Here is an 18264-nt window from a genome sequence, read left to right as displayed (position 1 = left end):
CTTTTATTTTTCGAACCTCACTAGCATTTATTCCCAATCTGCTCGTTTAAGGATCTTGCTACACGTGCCGGCTTCTATTAAATTCCGGCACTATGTTAAATCGTTCAATGCTTTTTTTTGGTTTATTGCACAAAAAACTACTCGAGTGCTCAATACATTAACATTATTCCAATGCGTTGATGTTCTACATATATATGCCAACTGTTGATCAAAGAGTCCAAAATATTACCCAGTATGTAAAATAAATTGTTAGATATTTAAGTAACAAAACTTGTTTTTATATTCATGTACAACGGCCCCGCCGTAATGCTACAAAACGATAATCTTATCTAGTAAAAATAAAATTAGCAATACTTCACTGGCAACTCATGGTTTCATAATATAGCAGAGGTTAATTATGTCAAACCCGATGTTTGTTTAATTTTCATTTTACAGATACAATTTCTTTATTGATTAACTAATCCTGATTTAGATCCAGAGTAACAATACAGGGCTCATGCTGTTCCTAAGTTACATCAACGCTCTCACCATCATCCCATCCCACCAATGGGATGTACAGCCGAAAGTGACGCCAGTTGTGTCCGACCAAATACCAAGTTATAAATTTTTATTAAAGCATGAAACATCGGCCTGAATAACTAAATCATTTACATTTTATGAAACATTACGTTTCATAAATGTTTAAAGCAAAAGAAAAACTATTCCAAGTAATTTTTGTTCCAATTTTTGTGAAACCAAATCAACACATATGTACGCTCCAAAAAGTGGAATGCGAATGGTCTGATGTTTCTAACATATGAAATGTCCTGAAAGATTTTTATCCAAAGCCTTCTCAGTCGTGTTTATTCGTCGCGTATCATTCAGCCACGTGTTTACTGAGAATTTTCTGAAAGTATTTTCTACTAAATGTTAATGGCTAATCCAACCTTTTCTTCTTCCGGCAAAAAGCGCTTCCGGGTAATGTGAAAGATATTCATTAACAAATCCAAGTTTTTCAAACATTTACTGCTAGGTGTGTTGTTGCTCTGTTATTCTTAATTCTTGGGTATAGCTTGGTTGCAATTCATTATGGCTATGAGACGAGTTTTTAAAATGAGTATCTATAAAATTTAATCTTTTTAAGGAAACAATAAATTTAATTCAAAATCAATAATCTCGCATTGTTTATTGCTACACTTTGCCAAAACCATTGTACCGATTTGAATTTAAATTTTTCTGCGTATATGGTAGGTATGAGAATAAGATTTATAGTAGTTTTTATGCCGATAGGTGATCTATAAGTCGGATCATACTGTGCTACCTTATGCTCCGCTATTGAAGACTATATTACAATCAAATGAAAAAAATAAATAAATAAAACACACACGTAAGGTTATTTGAAATATTTATTTTACTAACAATTTAAGTTGAATCGATACAATTTTGAAAAATTAAAATGCATTTTTTTCATTTGGTAATCATGTACTTCAGGACATCAAGGAGACAAAAATTTCGTGAATGCAGCGGAAAAGTTGATATTCATCAAGCATATCTGTGTGCACCAGTTTTGAATTTGTCTCATTTTTTTTTTTTTTTAGAAACGCTTTCAACCATCTTCATAAGCTATTATTAATTTTTTTATGCATGAGAAGCTTTTATTTATTTGTCTGTGTACAAATATAAGTTATACACGCTTGAGATGAGAAAGACAATGGGGTGGTTAAATTACCATGCAAATACACAATTATGTGTTAGGTTATTATTTCGGTTGTAGTATCCATCTCCAAACATGTAAATATTATTTACAAGGGACAGATAAGTGGTTCAGATATGGCCTCACCAGAGTTATACTGACACCTGTTTGTTCTAAAATAAATCAATAAAAAGTTTTGAAAAATCATAAAACATTTTATTTTGAAATACACCTGTTATACTTACGTCACAATTCTACACACAGTTTAATTATTCCTTTTTTGCACTATTAAAATTTATCCAATCTAAAATTGATGGAAACCAAAGATTTTTTTTTGATGAATACAAAAGCGTAGAGATCATTTGACATTTTTAAAATATAGATTTCCACGAGTACCTTTCGGAATCGGAAACCTACCATATAAGAGCAAAAACAATTTTCAGAAAGCTAAACCTATAGAAAGTAAAGTATAATACAGCAATAAAGTTTCAGGAATTCATCAAAATTAACAGCTTTTAAAACACAACTAACTTACACGAGCTTAAGGGTTTTTTGTTTTGCTTCTAGAAAAGACTTAAATATTGAAGGAGTGAAGTGCCTAGCTCGCTTTGATTGACTGATTATTTTGCTCTATTTTAATCAGTAAATTATTTTTAAGTATTTCTATAAAAGTCTCCCGTACGTAAGGCTGACTACCTTTTCTACGGGTAAAATTAAGTCACAGAAAGCCAGAAATGGTAGGCCGAGACCTCTCGAGGTTGTAGTGCCAAAGAAGAAGACTATAAAAGTGTATTGTGTTATTTTCACACTAGAATCTTGATTTGAGCAATTCATGTAAACCGATTATTTGCGCCTTATAGGCAACCCGCATGCCATTCCCGAAGGCGGTCACGATCGAATGAATTAATGGAATGCATGCTATGGGTCTAGAATAGGAATAAAGATCCCTCAAAAACGAACAATCAAGCAGTGCACACGTTTCTTACAACACCTCTTAAGACATTATTCTTAGATTTCTCCGCGGCTCACCCCCGAAATATATTGATAAGATAATTTAATAAATTATTCCATATTTTTCCAACTTTTTGAGCATCTTCCATGCCACATCCAATTTTGAAAATATATAAGGAAGGCCTTATAAAAAAATGGAATGAGTGTTGAATAAAAATTAATGTAGTATTATAAATTAAAAAAAAAAGAAATCGTCGATCGTAAAAACTTAAACCCAAATTCACAATTTCTAACACGTCTATTTGGCCTTCTATAGCTTTCTATGATTTTTGTTACCGGTAACTGGATGATAGTCAGTCTTGCACACCCCCGGACCGCACCAATAGCATAATAGCATGCCAAAAAAGCACGATACGTCATTATTACATTTAGCTATCACATCAAGCTTTTGTTTTATTCCCAAAATCAGATGCTTGTTTAGTTTGATTAGTTAGATGAAACATATCGTAGACATGAGCTCTATTTAAAAATTAATTTACTAGATGGATAGAATTTACTAGATAGAATTCAATATTTATAATTACAACAACCCGTAAAGACAAGCTTCGCGTGTATGGTACGACATTTTGTGAATGATTCTGTGAAAAACCAGTCAGTAAATAATCAGTTGACATTTGATAACTTACATCAAAATTTATTATAATTTCTATTTCATTTTCAAGGCATATGTTCGAGGTTGAAACCATGTTTTCAACCACTTACCAGTTCATGTAAATAATATTTAAATATTTAGAGATGGATTCTACAACCTGACCGAATGCCTAAATAATAATGAACTCGAGGGTTTTTTGGTATTTGCATGGTAGTATTAACCACTCCATTGCCTTTCTGCGTCCATGTAATTATAACAAGCATTTGTATATACGCTAAAAAATAATAGCTTATGGAGAGGGTTGAATGCATTTCTCAAAAAATAAGAGACAATACAGAAAAATCTCAAATACATATACAAGAAGAATATCAATGTTTCTGCTGTAATGAGGACACTTGTGTCTCCTTCTTACCCTGAGAATCATGTATAGAATGCAAAAAAAAAGTTCCCCAGTATCTCGTCTAGTAATATGGTACATAGAGAAGCACAGCAAACATACGGAACATTTAGCGGCATAATAAATACAGCAAACATTATTATCATTCTTACCATAGGTGTACTTTAAATTAAATTGAAATCGGTAGAACTATTATCGAGGAATTTTGAAATAGACACTTCGACAGTATAAATTTTAAATTACTGACTAAATTCCTTAATACTTGCTGAAAACATAGTCTTTAATGAACAACCTCGATTCCCATCACGAAATGCCACCAACCTATAGGAGCCAAGCATAGAGTCGGATTTAGAATAACACAACTAAGAGTAAATGATTGGGAAACTAGGATTTGTTAATGAATATCTTTCACATTACCCGGAAGCGCCTTTTGCCGGAAGAAGAAAAGGTTGGATTAGCCATTAACATTTAGTAGAAAATACTTTCAGAAAATTCTCAGTAAACACGTGGCTGAATGATACGCGACGAATAAACACGACTGAGAAGGCTTTGGATAAAAATCTTTCAGGACATTTCATATGTTAGAAACATCAGACCATTCGCATTCCACTTTTTGGAGCGTATATATGTGTTGATTTGGTTTCGCAACAATGGAACAAAAATTACTTGGAATAGTTTTTCTTTTGCTTTATACATTTGTGACACGCAATGTTTCATAAAATGTAAATGATTTAGTTATTCAGGCCGATGTTTCATGCTTTAATAAAAATTTATAACTTGGTATTTGGTCGGACACAACTGGCGTCACTTTCGGCTGTACATCCCATTGGTGGGATGGGATGATGGTGAGAGCGTTGATGTAACTTAGGAACAGCATGAGCCCTGTATTGTTACTCTGGATCTAAATCAGGATTAGTTAATCAATAAAGAAATTGTATCTGTAAAATGAAAATTAAACAAACATCGGGTTTGACATAATTAACCTCTGCTATATTATGAAACCATGAGTTGCCAGTGAAGTATTGCTAATTTTATTTTTACTAGATAAGATTATCGTTTTGTAGCATTACGGCGGGGCCGTTGTACATGAATATAAAAACAAGTTTTGTTACTTAAATATCTAACAATTTATTTTACATACTGGGTAATATTTTGGACTCTTTGATCAACAGTTGGCATATATATGTAGAACATCAACGCATTGGAATAATGTTAATGTATTGAGCACTCGAGTAGTTTTTTGTGCAATAAACCAAAAAAAAGCATTGAACGATTTAACATAGTGCCGGAATTTAATAGAAGCCGGCACGTGTAGCAAGATCCTTAAACGAGCAGATTGGGAATAAATGCTAGTGAGGTTCGAAAAATAAAAGAAATACAGCAGGGATCATTTATGCGCTTCTATTTTATGTTATACGTCTGCATTCAATTAAAGTTCAATTGTTTGCTTCTTTTTTAAACAAGCAACCATTACATTAAACCGTGGTAAATAGATAGACTTTCAATTTAATCCGAGAACTAGAAAAACCAAAGTTCAATCAAATAGACCAATCCAAAGTTTCATTTCAGTTTGGTAACACTTTTGTGTTCGAATAAAACCTTATTTTATCATTTCATTTCATTATAGAGTCTCATCAGTTTTCATGACTACACTGCATTGGTGGATATTGAAAAAAATCTGATAAATGTATGAAGTGGCATCGTTTGTCTTTATTCCAAGAGGTGGTGCCTAGGTAACTCGATCAGGAAGGTGAGCATGAAAAAAATATTTTTCAGAATTCAGAAACGACTTGTATATTCAATTTTTGATAAAATTTTTACTTTTTCTTTGGATGGATGGAATGAAATTATTAGGAGTCTGTTGAATAAAGGCAGGCTGTCCGTCTTATTCAACTTTGAAATAATGATCAGCAAGCACAAGGTCCACTGTTAGGCGCCAGTTGTTGAGCCAGTAAGCTAACCGGTCCGTTTAATTAACGTACGAACTGCTAAACGGTTCGAAATTCCAGTAGAATCAGAGACGAAGGCGCGAACCTTTTACCTTAACGCAGCCGGTACCTACCGCCATGTGTTAGACTGCGATCCTGTAATGTTAAAATAGAATGACCTGCCCAGCTTGCAAGGAAATCGATCAGCATGGTAGACGGCTTGTAAAGCAGGACAGATATATGAATATCGTACGTAATTTTCTGTATGATAGCCTTCCGCCGATCCTTTCCGGTGATTGCATAACGTTACATCCGTTAAAAAGTTAAAGAATACAACACACCCGGATCCACTAGAGCCTAATTACCAAAACGGTTTCGGATGTCTCACATTAAAAGATGTTTAAAACACGACCGCGTTAGGTGTACGATAACATCTTTTATTACTGATGAATCTTACATATAATTTATCACGGGTTTTATACATACATATTTTGTCTGCATGCAAGTGCACAATCATACAATGGTATGATATGGTGCACATGCCGACAGCACAGCGATTCCTTTTAATATATAACAGGGGCTCTTCTCCGGCTTAGCCAAAGGTAAGAAACATCTAGGAGCTAACCTATACTGCTCCATAATCCGGGGACAAACATCCAACGGGATGCTGCTGCTTCCGGCGATGGAAAGAATTCGGTTGCACATTGTACCACCAGTACACCAGTATGAAACGCATACTGATAGAATTGCCGGCTGTTAAGGCGCATCGTCATAGATGCTAGCGCTGATTACGGTGCGGCCACTGTTGCTATAAACAGCCACCTCTGCATCCTCCGGTAACAAACATCCGACCGGAAGTTAAACCGGCCCGCAGCAAAGCAGCAAAGTGTCCACGCGCAGCCCAAACACGTTTTCACTAAATGTATGCGACGTATCATTAACGTATCGTAGAATATAACTGAAACAATTCAAAACAGCAACCGATATAGGTGCTTCATTAGTCACAAATCTTAAAAAAGGTCGAGGAAAATAAACGATCACTTCCCTGCACAATAACAATCCAAATGCAAAATGTAAACAAACATCCCCCCTCCGATTGACAAAACACGATTCGCGTGTGCAATAGACCTGACCATTTTCGAACTGTCAAATCTTTGTTTGGGACCAAGGTATGTAGATATAGAAGGTAGAGTTGTTTAGAGCAAATTGACATTTCTCGACCTGACATAACAGTTCCTAGGTGATCGAGGGGAAGGGTCAAAGTGAGTTGAGAGGAGGTGTCGGAATAGCGATTTCTCGGTCGGACATTTTGAAAAAATTTTTGACGTTTACTTGACTGAAATGTAAACAAACTGCGGTCAAGCATTCTTTGTTGGTCAAGCAAGTGATCTCTAGCATACATTGAATAAGCTCGATCTGCTGTGCTCTTGATGATTTTTTGCTTGCAGATCGGCAAAAAAGTGGAATGATCCTATATCTCGGATCTTCCAATAGTTCGGGGATGCAAACCGGCTCCGTCTATGACGCCGATACAGTCAGCTGCCCTGTCCATATAGGCGCAGAATCGTTACCACCAAAAACAGTTATAAATATAATACAGAATCACCTCAGATAGCACTGACACACTACAATATCTTGATATCTTCACTTGATCTAAGCTTTCCGAACGATATTGAACAGCAGAATGGAAGAAAACAAATCATATAATGATGTTATTGCTTCGAGAATGATAAACAACACATATGACCAGCTGATTCAATGCGGTCAAGTAAACGTCAAACTGGTCCTGGTCTTCTACTTCTTTCCATGTGTCAAAACGGGCTTTTTACGGCACCTCCTCTCAACTCACTTTGGGAAGGGTATTGAGAAGAGTGATGGCAGCGTCGGAGGAGGCGCCGGTGGTGGTATCGCTTGCGATTTTTTGACGAAAAATGCAACCAAATATCGTCAATCGTCTGTGGGACAACACTTAATATGCGAAGATGACCCATAAATTAGCGAAATTGCTCAAAGGACTAAGAATCGAGGCTGTTAGTTCATGTTGGTAGCCCCATACCATATGTTTTTGTAAACAAACTCTGACATAACTCGACTAAAATGTCGCCCTGTCAAATCGATAAAAATCCACCTTCTAAATACATACACCTTGGTTTGGGACTCTATTTTACCTTTTTACCACGCTTTGTGCCCAGGTGGTGAAGTACGGTACAGCTCATCGACACAACTGACAGCTGCTGTCAGACAAACGTCACGAGTGGAGCAGCAAATTAGAAGAAAAAACAACACAACCCCATCCAGTGCATGTTTTTCCCACAACCGTGCAGGATTCTAAATTTTGTGCAATAGATTTTACTGCCCAGTAGTGTTGACCGAAGCGAACTAACAATGACCACAAAAGTAGCAGCGAAGAAATTCAAATGGGCGCTGGATTTCAACACCAAGTTCGTAGAGCATTAGAAACTAGCTACGCACGGTGTTTCCCTTGCCGCGGCGGAAGGGCTACACATTCACTGTTGTCCTCAATACTTGTTTTGGTATTAATTGGTTCTCCCCCTTCTGTGTGCTTCTTGCAGACCTCGCAGCAGCGGTTCGGATATTGCCGCACCGCCCGGTTACAATCCGTCGGCCGACGTGATCAGCAGCAAGGTGGTCAACCAGACTGACCAGAGCCACCTCATCCTGAAGAAATCGTGGGAGATTGCGCTCGGGCCCATCAAGCAGTTCCCGATGAACCTGGTCATCATGTACATGTCGGGCAATTCGATCAGCATCTTTCCCATCATGATGGTGGTGATGATGTTCATCCGGCCGATGAAGATGATGCTCTCGACGCATTCCACGTTCAAAGTGATCGAAGGTATCTCCGCCACCGGCCAGAAGCTGGTCTTTCTGCTCGGTAACCTCGTCAACATTGGACTGGCCCTGTACAAGTGTCACAGCATGGGCCTGCTTCCAACGCATGCGTCCGATTGGTTGGCGTTCGTCGAACCGCAGAAACGGTTGGAGTACTCCGGCGGAGGCATCTCGTTACTTTGAGCCGGAAACCACCAGTAATACAACATCCGGCAGTGCATTTTGGTAAACAGTTTGTATTTATTTTTCACTACCACATAGAGGATGGTGAGCGGGGCAACAATAAAAAGACGTAATGCATATACATTGAAGTGAGGCTTTGAGCTGCATCCATTTGTAGTCAGTTTTAATCAAACGAAAAATGGTCCTAGACCTGGCGGTGAGTGAAACTAATTTAGAGCCATCCTGAGTATAGTATGCAACGAGTACGGTCCGCGTGACACCAACTACGAGTTACGGTTTCTTATACTGATCGGCGAATTCTTTCGCCTTTTCCAACAACTTTCCCGGTTCGTCCACTCTGGGCACCTAAAAAAGATAGGAAGAACGCGAAAGGTTTGATCAGTAAATTGTACATTGCGTCGTTCCCATGGAAATGGGTGGGATTTTTTTTCCTCCAACCTCATAATTTTGTGAAACGTAAATTCCGGTGTAAACACCGGCACCGAACGTCAGCTGTTTGGGAAGAGTCAGAAAAAAGAAGTAAAGGTCACTTAATCGAACGAAAAACTTTCCCTCTCTGCTTTGATCGTAAAGCATCAAGCTTTTACGATCTAAAAATAACCGTTCAAGCGGTACACCTGCCGCTCGTTCGTTGATTCGATCGACGAACGATGATTATGCAACGAATTTCCGCACGCGTTACGATCATGTGATGGGCGCCAACAGGAAAAACTCTTCCAAATTTCTGGAGAAAACTTACCAAAAACTTCAGCATGTCTGATACTCCGAATGGATCCACTTTGGACAGCTATTCGCTAACCCTTGGGGTACTAGAAAGGAAAAATGCAACCAGCGGTATGGAATCTTTTGTTATTGGAAATCGTTGTAAACAAAGGCAGACTGTCAAACGCCAACGAATCTAGTTCGAAGGCTGCTGGAAACTTTCCAAAAACTCTCGCTTTTTTCTGATTCAATATTGTGTTGCGCATAGGAAACCCGTTTTAAAATTAATTTTATCAATTCTGACAATAATGAATTGAGTAAAACGAGTAAAAATACATTTCTTTCCATTTTCGAAACTGCTGAATATCCGATTCGCTGGTTTTCGAAAATGGTTTCCATTTGACGTTTGACGTTTCTTGCAACACTGCGTACCAACAACAAATCAAGGCCAACTTCGCAGCAAAAACGTTTTTTTCTCCCGTAGCAATTTTCAACTGTTGGACCGCGGTGAGTCAAGCGCACCCTACAATCTGTTGTTTCGTCGGCCAAATACAGGTATGCTTCCTCTCCCGAGACACCCCAATATCGTCAGCCTTCCGAAGGCAGCGTGTTGTTTGGGTTCAAAGTTTCATCAGCGACATACGTGTCTCTAGCACAGGAGGCTATTTGAAGTGCATCCGTATGTTCGGTGCATGCCATTTCCATTCTGACCGTACGTCGTGCTGCTGTGACTTGTCTCTGTGAACCCTTGCACTACCGGAACGAAATTGGTGTCGTGCAAATAGCAACAACAAAAAAACAAGGCTTTCTCGTTTGTGATATTTATAGATCGTGCCGAACCCATTCTGAAATCTTGATAAAGCGCATTACACTATCGCCAGAATGACTCTTGTCTGGGGCATCATTGCATCGTTTCTGTACGTGGAGATATTTGTCGTGCTGCTGCTCGTTCTACCGCTCCGGAGCCCACAGCAATGGCATCGATTTTTCAAATCCCGCTTCCTGGCGATGCTGAGCCGCCAGGCACAGACCTATTTCTATCTGTTGCTGGCCGTGTTGGTGCTGTTCCTGCTGGAAGCCATCCGCGAAATGCGCAAATACTCGTCCAATGGTAAGTGGTGAAAACGAACGACAACACTTCCGCACGAGCGGCTTGATTGACTCATGCTTTTCCCCGATGCCCGATTGGTTCCGGTTGTAGATCACTCGCACACCGAAACACACTTGAACGTGGAGATGCAGCACAGCATGCGATTGTTCCGCGCCCAGCGCAACTTTTACATTTCCGGCTTTGCCATCTTCCTGTCGCTGGTAATCCGGCGCCTGGTGTCGCTCATCAGTGGCCAGGCGGTGCTGTTGGCACAGGCCGAAGCCTCGATGAAGCAGGCACAAAGTGCAACCAGCGCTGCACGCACCCTGATGAATCAGCAGAAGGACGACGATAAGAAAGCTGACGCCAAGGACAAACCGGCAGGCGGTGATGCTTCGAATGTAAGTGTACCTTAACCACGCCTCACTCATGGCTCGCTGCGATTAACAATCTGTTATTTACTATTGCTTGCATTTTTAGACCGAAGAGCTGAAGAAGAAGATTGCCGAGCTTGAGCAAGACCTTGCCAAGGAGCGCAAGGATAAGGAAGCGATGAAATCGCAATCGGAAAGCCTTAACCGAGAATACGACCGTCTAACAGAAGAGTACAGCAAGCTGCAGAAGAAAATCACCATTTCCAGTGCGGACAAAAGCGACTAAGAAGACCGGAGGCGGATCATCTTCCGCTAATTATCGGCATTAACTTTTCATTTCTTCCTGCGGTTTAAAGGATTTTGTTTATTTATGGCGTGTTCTAATGTTCATCAGTCATTTAAATTTAAGTGCTTTTTCCCTCTACACGTTACGGTATCTTTCGACTAATTCACGGTTTGCGTTAACAGTTCAGGGTCCTTCCTGGTTTCCCATTTCATAGAAGCGTTTGCATTTCCTTCGATTTAATGCTTCTTACGTTCAATAAGTTTTTTTCCTGGGGGCGACAGGGTACGTCGCGAACAGAGCAACAATGCAGCATAGAAAGGAAATCCTTTCCGAGACAGGGTGATATTAAAACGAAAGTACTGAATTTCGAGCGACAACACAAATCTATACTGTTTGCAAATGAAAACACAAGCCTATTGAATGTAAGACACTGAGATAAAATAAATGTTTAATAACGAAACCACCAAACGGAGTTGGGGTAATTTAATGTTAACGGTAAAGAATTTTGATGCATCATGCATCATTTTAGCAGTCCGTTTCATCATCGATTGATAACAACAGGCACACGAGCTCCAATAGATATGGTGTGTGTGTGTGCCCTTTTCTCATGATAATCATAATCTACCGAATGCTGGCCATGATAAGATTTGGTGGGTTTGCATGCGATAATGAACGACGAGTAAATCTATGTATGGGAGTCGTGCAGTTCATTTTGGATAATACTGAACAATCGCAAGGCATCTTAGGAAGAGCAAATAGTGGTATGGAATTCCTGTGAAGTTAATGAGTCTGTTGAGGACCAACCACAATGGACGAAGAGCAGTGTAAGGTGAGAGCTTCTGCACTTCTTTCAGCAATACTCACTATCAGGCTCTACTGCAGAAGTCCTCGGTATCGCTCATGGTCTAGCGCCGTCGTCTGCCAATCCTAGACATACTAGTGGAAACATCAACGACATCACGACATCTCTATTTCGACTTGCTACGCCTCCTCTGCCTATGGGGACGGCCTAAAAGGACTTTACGGGCGGGGTCGTCTGGTGTCATTCTCCGTACATAACCAGAGCCCAATGGAGTCTAATTCGCAGCATGATGGTGAGATCACCTAGAAGAGCTCGTTGTTCGGGATCAACAATATTTCTGTCAAACGCGACTAAGAGGGTTTCGTCAGTGTTGGACAGAGTCCATGTTTCACAGGTGTTTGTGAGTAGCTTCGTCCGTCACTACAAGTTTTTTGAGTGGGGAATTTCCTTCAGAATGTAGTCAGGTCGACAACTTCTGTATTCTTTATCGGTTTTGACCCCAGATAATTGAAGTTTAGGATTGACTTCAAAGCTGCGATTACCTTTGCATGAACTAATGTTAGTTAAAAAAAAGAGCATTTGGAAAAAAGGTGTCATGCGAAGTGCAGCATTCGACAGGACGTCTGGAGCACGATTAGCGCAGGATCAATGCGACGGGGACAAAGTACATTCTTACGAGAGAAAAGCACTCTTGAGCTTTTTGATTGGGTCAAGTGGGGTTGAAATATACAAGTTTTACCATTTTAACTTTTTTTTGAGTTAAAAACTTTTATGAGATGTCAAAGTTGAAACATTGAAACGAAAAGTCATTTTGTTTCAAAGTAAGAGCTCTATACAAGGTTTTTCAGTTGATAAGGCAATAGCATCCATTGTTATGGCAGGCTTCTTAGATGGAATGGCAAACAAAGCTAGTTGATATGGAAACAGCTTCAGGTGACAGGGAAATCAAATACCTTTTATTGAGATGTCCTCGGATGATATTGTCATAGTAGCCGTTGAAATTGTACACGACCTCCCAGCGTACTTGCAAGTACGTACAATACCAACGGCTACTATGATCAAATGTCACATAGCTATGACCAAATGTCATTAAAAATAGTATTTAATTTATATATTATTACGGTTTGACGCCGTTTCTTCACAAGTACTATATTTTATTAAGCTCACTAGCTAAAAAGATTTTCATCTAATGTTTGTTTTGTGTTATGAAATCTGGTATTGTAAAATTGTGGGACGCACTGTATTGTTTCAGTGGCTGATCAACCTAGAAGCGGAAGGGGCGACTGTTCGGACCTGGTCGGTTAGGGCCTCGTCGACGAGGGAAATCCTGTTGATCTTACTTGCACCGTTACAATTAGAGAGGCTTCAACTTTCACTTCGCTCGGGGCTTCATGAGACCTGAGAGAGATCCGCCACTCTATTGTCTACTCAGGTCACTAAAGCAATCGGACATTTATTTGGACTTTTAAAATTTATAGACTTCAGTAAAACTGATAAAATTAAATAATTTCATAACCTTTGAAAACAAACAGTCGTTTTTTCATAATTTCATAACCTTTGAAAACAAACAGTCGTTTTTTGAAAGTAACGATATTAGTGATTTTTTTTCCAAAATATTTTTGGGGCTTTAGTTTGCACTGGGTTCAACGTATTATTTGACGTCGTATGGTGTTCTTCTGTTGCTGAAAAACTTGTATTTTAAAAGATATTTCCATCATATAATCTAGGCTTGTAATGGGGTGGTCCGGTGGCCGAGGCGATAACGGCGCCGGTCTTCACACAGCAGGACCGGGGATCAAATCCCATCCAGACCGCCTCCCCGTACGCAGGACTGACTACTATGCTACGGGTAAAATCAAGCCACAGAAAGGCAGAAATGGCAGGCCGACACCTCTCCAGGTTCTAGTGCCAAGGAAGAAGAAGAATCTAGGCTTATTATAAGTAAATTGGTTAGCTTGATGAAACTACCACAAACCCAACTTCAACTGGCACATCTGTCAGTCGATCACGCTACCTCCACGATCGCGAACAATTTCACGATGTCTTATTGTTAATATTTTATTGAAAATAAATAATGTTACAAAAGTTTTATTCTATTTTTTTATTTTACTTCCTTCAAGGCAATGTAAAATCTTAGTGGCAGGCCAAGTCAGGAATGCCATTTTATTTTTTTTCTTTATATGTAGCTAAGACTAGGACAATGATGGAGGCGCCTGGTGGTCCAGTTGGAAGCGTTGATAGCTACTTACGCGAAGGGACCCTTATTCTGTCACTTCGAATACGATAGGGATTGATTGTCCAGCGACGTTTACACCAAACCAAACATTCCACCAATGCAATTCCTACCAATCAGTAGTTAATCAGTTGTTCAGCAGTAAGATCATTTAAACAAAGCAAATTTAAAATTAAAAAATATTGAAAGGAGAAATTATACTCCTTGAAAAAAGAGCTTATTGCAATAATTACCTAATACTAAGATTTTTAAGATAATTTTATCTTACCTTGAACATACGTTGTACTAATTTCAACTTACCTTATACTTTTAATTATTCCATCTATCTACTGTCATCACGCTTAACAAAAGATACTAAAGTGCTGATCCATGTCACCTACCGCCTAGTATCGCGCTGACTCCCTCTTTTTCTTCTTTTTCTATCGAACGAATAACAAATCATCTAAACGAAATCCAAAATACACGGTTACGGCATGGGTGTCGAGTACGAATCCGGTCCTATTTGATTGAATCCGTGCCGTGTCGCCAGAGAACAGCGCGCTGTAGAAATACAATTAAACTAATCAACCAACCGGCAAGTGGATTTAATTGGCCTGCGAACGAGAGAGAGAGAGAGAGAGAGAGAGAGAGGGAGAGAGGGAGAGAAAACACATTCAAACCGATACAATGCAAAACATACGATAAAATGAGAAGGTGTTCCGTTGAAAAATGCATACAATTCACGCGCATCGCCCCGGATGTGCATCCGGCGGACGGGCGGGACGGATTTAACCCCAAGCCATCCGTGTGTGGTTCGTGGTTTTTGTGGATGGTAGGAAAATAGGATATGGGATCAAAATTTTAACACTACCCCAAAACCGCACGCTTTCCAATCAATCGTTAGCCGCGACCGAGGCCAGGCACGGGCACTGGCCGGCGTGCGCGTGAAATGGAAACTGTCATTTCCGGCCGAATCGAATGAAGGACTGGGAAGGGATCGAAAATTTATGGACCAATCAAGCACCCCGGACCCTGCAGACCGTACTGACCTGCACCATCGTCGGACAGTAGCTGAAAGTGGCCCCGTTCGTCCATCCGTAAGCGACTCCATTTCGTCAGCGGCGTTGGATCTGTTTTGCGGTGGGAGAAACAAAACGGGGGCAGAATATAGAACCTTGCAGAGTTTCTGGAAGGGGGGGTTTCTGTCAAAAATCGAGCGTCCAATTGTGGTGAAGCTCGCTGAGCTCCTTCCGTTGTGGGACAGTTACAATCCATCCAGAAAAACCTCACGTGGCCCACACTTACCGTAATAGATGGTTTCGCGCTTGCGGATGTAACCGGAATCGGGTACGGTCAGCACACAGCTGATCGAGGTCGGCGAGATGAGCAAATGTTTATCGATTTTGCCGTAAACGGTCTTATTGTACATGTGGTTTGCATCGGCGGTGACCAGTGTGCGCGAGCTGACCAGGAACAGATTGCCGCTAACGCTGGGCGTGTGTGTGTTTGGTGAGAAGAAAAGATACGAAAGCGATTCGATGAGCGATTCTGTTGTGGTCAGAGGACGGTGTACTGTACGCCCCAAAGGATCGATTCATTACACTTACATCAGTAGCAGGTTCGGCTCGGGGTATATCATGAACGCGCTGCACTTGATTAGCAGCATAGTTTCACTTTCGCCATCGTTTTCGTAGTGCAGGAGTAACGTTTTTTCCGGCACTGTAAGAAAGATATTATGCGCGCTATCATGCTTGTATACATATTTTTCATACGAATTTTAATAAATTATTGGCAAACTCGTGCAAGAAATATTTTGTGCTTGTCGCTCGTTCTCGGAAGCGGAAACCGTCGTGTCGTTCGGGGAGCAGTAAAATCGACGGTCGCATTGTCGTCCTCCTTACTTTATCTCTGTGTCCCCATTTTTTTCCGGCTGCCCGGTATCGATGGACGTGGGTTATTTATATTTTTAATGATTCATTTGCATAATTCTCACTACATGCATAAGTTAGAGGCAAGCAAATGCAAGCAACGCGGGAATAATCCAAAAAAGGGATGCGTCAGTCGTTTGTTTTTGGATTGTGTGAATTTCCGTGTTGAGTGTTTATCAAAGTATATGCGAAGATTAAATGCTGAATAAGTGCAAAAAACGTAAGAGACAATATAAATCAATTTAAAGAAATAGTTAAAAATGAATCTGGAAATTCATCCATAGAGTCGTTATATCAGAAGCAGCTCTGGCAATTGACTGCCTAATGGAGAAAGACCTGTCAGCTGTAGAGCAATCATCACTAGACCAGAGTAGTTAGAACCTACGTCAATATTATTTATTATTTATATGTTTAATACTGGTTGTCTCGAGAACTTTCCAGTAGCGTCGGATACAATATAATTTAAAAATGGTCAAGAAAGGGACGAGACTCGATAGGCGTCTTATCCGACAGTGATCGGAGTCCGATGGAAGTCCGACAGCGCACGAACCCAAGGATCATTCTCGGCGAACCACGAGCGTCGCAATAGGATGAGGAGTGGAGGACTAATGCGCAAGCGGTAGGGAGGGACATAAATGAGAATGGCCGCCAGGAGGGTTGGGGAGTCAACGTTGTGTACAAGGAATGGCAGTCCCTGCTCCGAGTATGAAGGAGTAGCAGCACAGGGGTTGTTTAGGAAGCGCCTGATGACTTCTGCTGTACTCTCTCCTACCTGCTGGGGAGCAAACGACGCTGGCGAAGTCAAAAAAAAGGATGGACCCAGCAGCAACAAAATGCCTTCGAGCACAGCGGATCACGGACCTCGGATGTCATTCGGGTGATGAGCAACAATTTGTTGGTCCGCTCGAAGACTGAGTTGATATGTGGCAGTCATCGAGCCACACGCCGAGGTCCTTTACCAGAAAGATTCGTGGGAGTGGTGAGCATGGTACCATGATAGCGGCCTACCGAGATTACGCAGCATTTTTCTTCACAAAGAAACACCAATCCACAAATGCATCAGCGTATCTTGGAAGCGAAAGGAAGTATTGAGACGAGGACACAGGAAGATAGACGACTTGACACCGTCTGCATACAACAGATATCCTCTGGGAATAAAGGACTTAAGACGCTACCATGAGGAGCCCCTGACTTATATAGATGTTGAGCTGGTTCGAGTATAACTATCTTAAAGCTACGTACAACATTTGTAGTCTCAATACTCTGAGAAGGCATGTTAGATATATAGAACAAAGATCCCAAAAACCAGATGAAAAGCTCTTAGCTACTTAATAACATGAGACTTGCAGTTCATAACATGAGACACCCTACGAATTTGTCTGGATTCGTCCATCGTTCTAGTTATTATTCTACAGGAAGTCGCGGATATCCTATTTGAGGCTTTTCTCGATTGATTTCGGGACACTCTTAATGACTCAGAATGGGCTTCAAAATCTTCAAACTCCCCAAGCCGGCACGTTCGGCCTAAAGAAAGATCGTCTTCTTTTTGGCGGGGATTCTGGATTCGTAGACTTCCCATACGCAACACTGACCATCCGTAGCTGCGGGTAGAATCAGGTCAAGGAAAGAAAGCTATGGCCTGCCAGAATTCATTCGAGGTTGTAGTGCCAAAGAAGAAGAATATTACTGAGTTATGGGAGTTATGAGTACAGAGAGGATCGATGCCTTGTGATTGGTAACTTGGTATCATCTATCCCACATATAAAGAAAAGAGATAGGGTAGAGTGCAGCAACTACAGGACTATTACAGAATAAAATACCGTCAGCAAAGATTTTTCCCCCTAATGTTGAACGATCGACTTGTCCCATTCGTCGAAGAGATAGTTGGAAACTATCAGAATTTATCAACTAATGAGCAGATCTTCCCCATGCTATAAACCAGGGAGAAGATTGCAGCGCATGCTTGTAAGAATGACAATGATCAACATCACATGTCAGGACGAAGTTGCATTTCAATCGGGCGCTTCAGATAGGATCTTCTACAAATTGATCCTGATACTAGTATACGATCATGACATAGACATCACTGGTTTGAGGCTACCCAATTTAGCAGAAGCTTTGTACAATGAAGTTGCAGACGTATATTACTTTACGTAGAGTTGATGCAGACAGATAGGTGATCGCACTTTTCAAAAGTCAGTAACAACAAACAAATAGAGATTTGGAAACGTGCA

General features: G+C 40.4%; 3 protein-coding genes across 5 annotated transcripts in view; 2 read left to right on the top strand and 1 right to left on the bottom strand.

Moving 5' to 3' along the window:
* The first annotated feature begins 7825 nt into the window (after positions 1-7825).
* On the top strand, positions 7826-8764 carry LOC118506070 (ER membrane protein complex subunit 4-like). Its single transcript, XM_036042732.1, has 2 exons — positions 7826-8041; positions 8174-8764. Exons 1-2 carry the CDS (start codon positions 7986-7988, stop codon positions 8634-8636), a joined length of 519 nt encoding a protein of 172 aa, XP_035898625.1. The 5' UTR covers positions 7826-7985; the 3' UTR covers positions 8637-8764.
* A 969-nt stretch (positions 8765-9733) lies between these two features.
* Positions 9734-11551, top strand: LOC118506069 (B-cell receptor-associated protein 31-like). 2 transcript variants are annotated; one of them, XM_036042730.1, is made up of 4 exons: positions 9734-9893; positions 10167-10449; positions 10540-10829; positions 10909-11551. In XM_036042730.1, exons 2-4 carry the CDS (start codon positions 10221-10223, stop codon positions 11086-11088), a joined length of 699 nt encoding a protein of 232 aa, XP_035898623.1. In that variant the 5' UTR covers positions 9734-9893; positions 10167-10220; the 3' UTR covers positions 11089-11551. The 2 variants fall into 2 exon arrangements, with proteins under 2 accessions (XP_035898623.1, XP_035898624.1); XM_036042731.1 differs by having other exon boundaries at positions 9742-9845.
* A 2938-nt stretch (positions 11552-14489) lies between these two features.
* LOC118506068 overlaps positions 14490-18264 on the bottom strand; it is a 28127-nt gene continuing 24352 nt past the window's right edge. The window contains exons 4-7 of one of the 2 annotated variants that reach the window (XM_036042729.1): positions 15710-15821; positions 15408-15592; positions 15152-15232; positions 14490-14663 (exon numbers count right to left, since the gene is read on the bottom strand). In XM_036042729.1, coding sequence (XP_035898622.1) covers positions 14590-14663; positions 15152-15232; positions 15408-15592; positions 15710-15821 — 452 coding nt within the window. In that variant the 3' untranslated portion in view covers positions 14490-14589. Of the gene's footprint in view, positions 14717-15151; positions 15233-15407; positions 15593-15709; positions 15822-18264 lie in introns of both variants that reach the window. The other variant, XM_036042728.1, reaches the window with a different exon arrangement.

This window comes from Anopheles stephensi, chromosome 2, assembly GCF_013141755.1.
Source record: "Anopheles stephensi strain Indian chromosome 2, UCI_ANSTEP_V1.0, whole genome shotgun sequence".
Lineage (NCBI taxonomy): Eukaryota > Metazoa > Arthropoda > Insecta > Diptera > Culicidae > Anopheles > Anopheles stephensi.
This window is presented reverse-complemented; position numbering and strand designations above follow the sequence as displayed.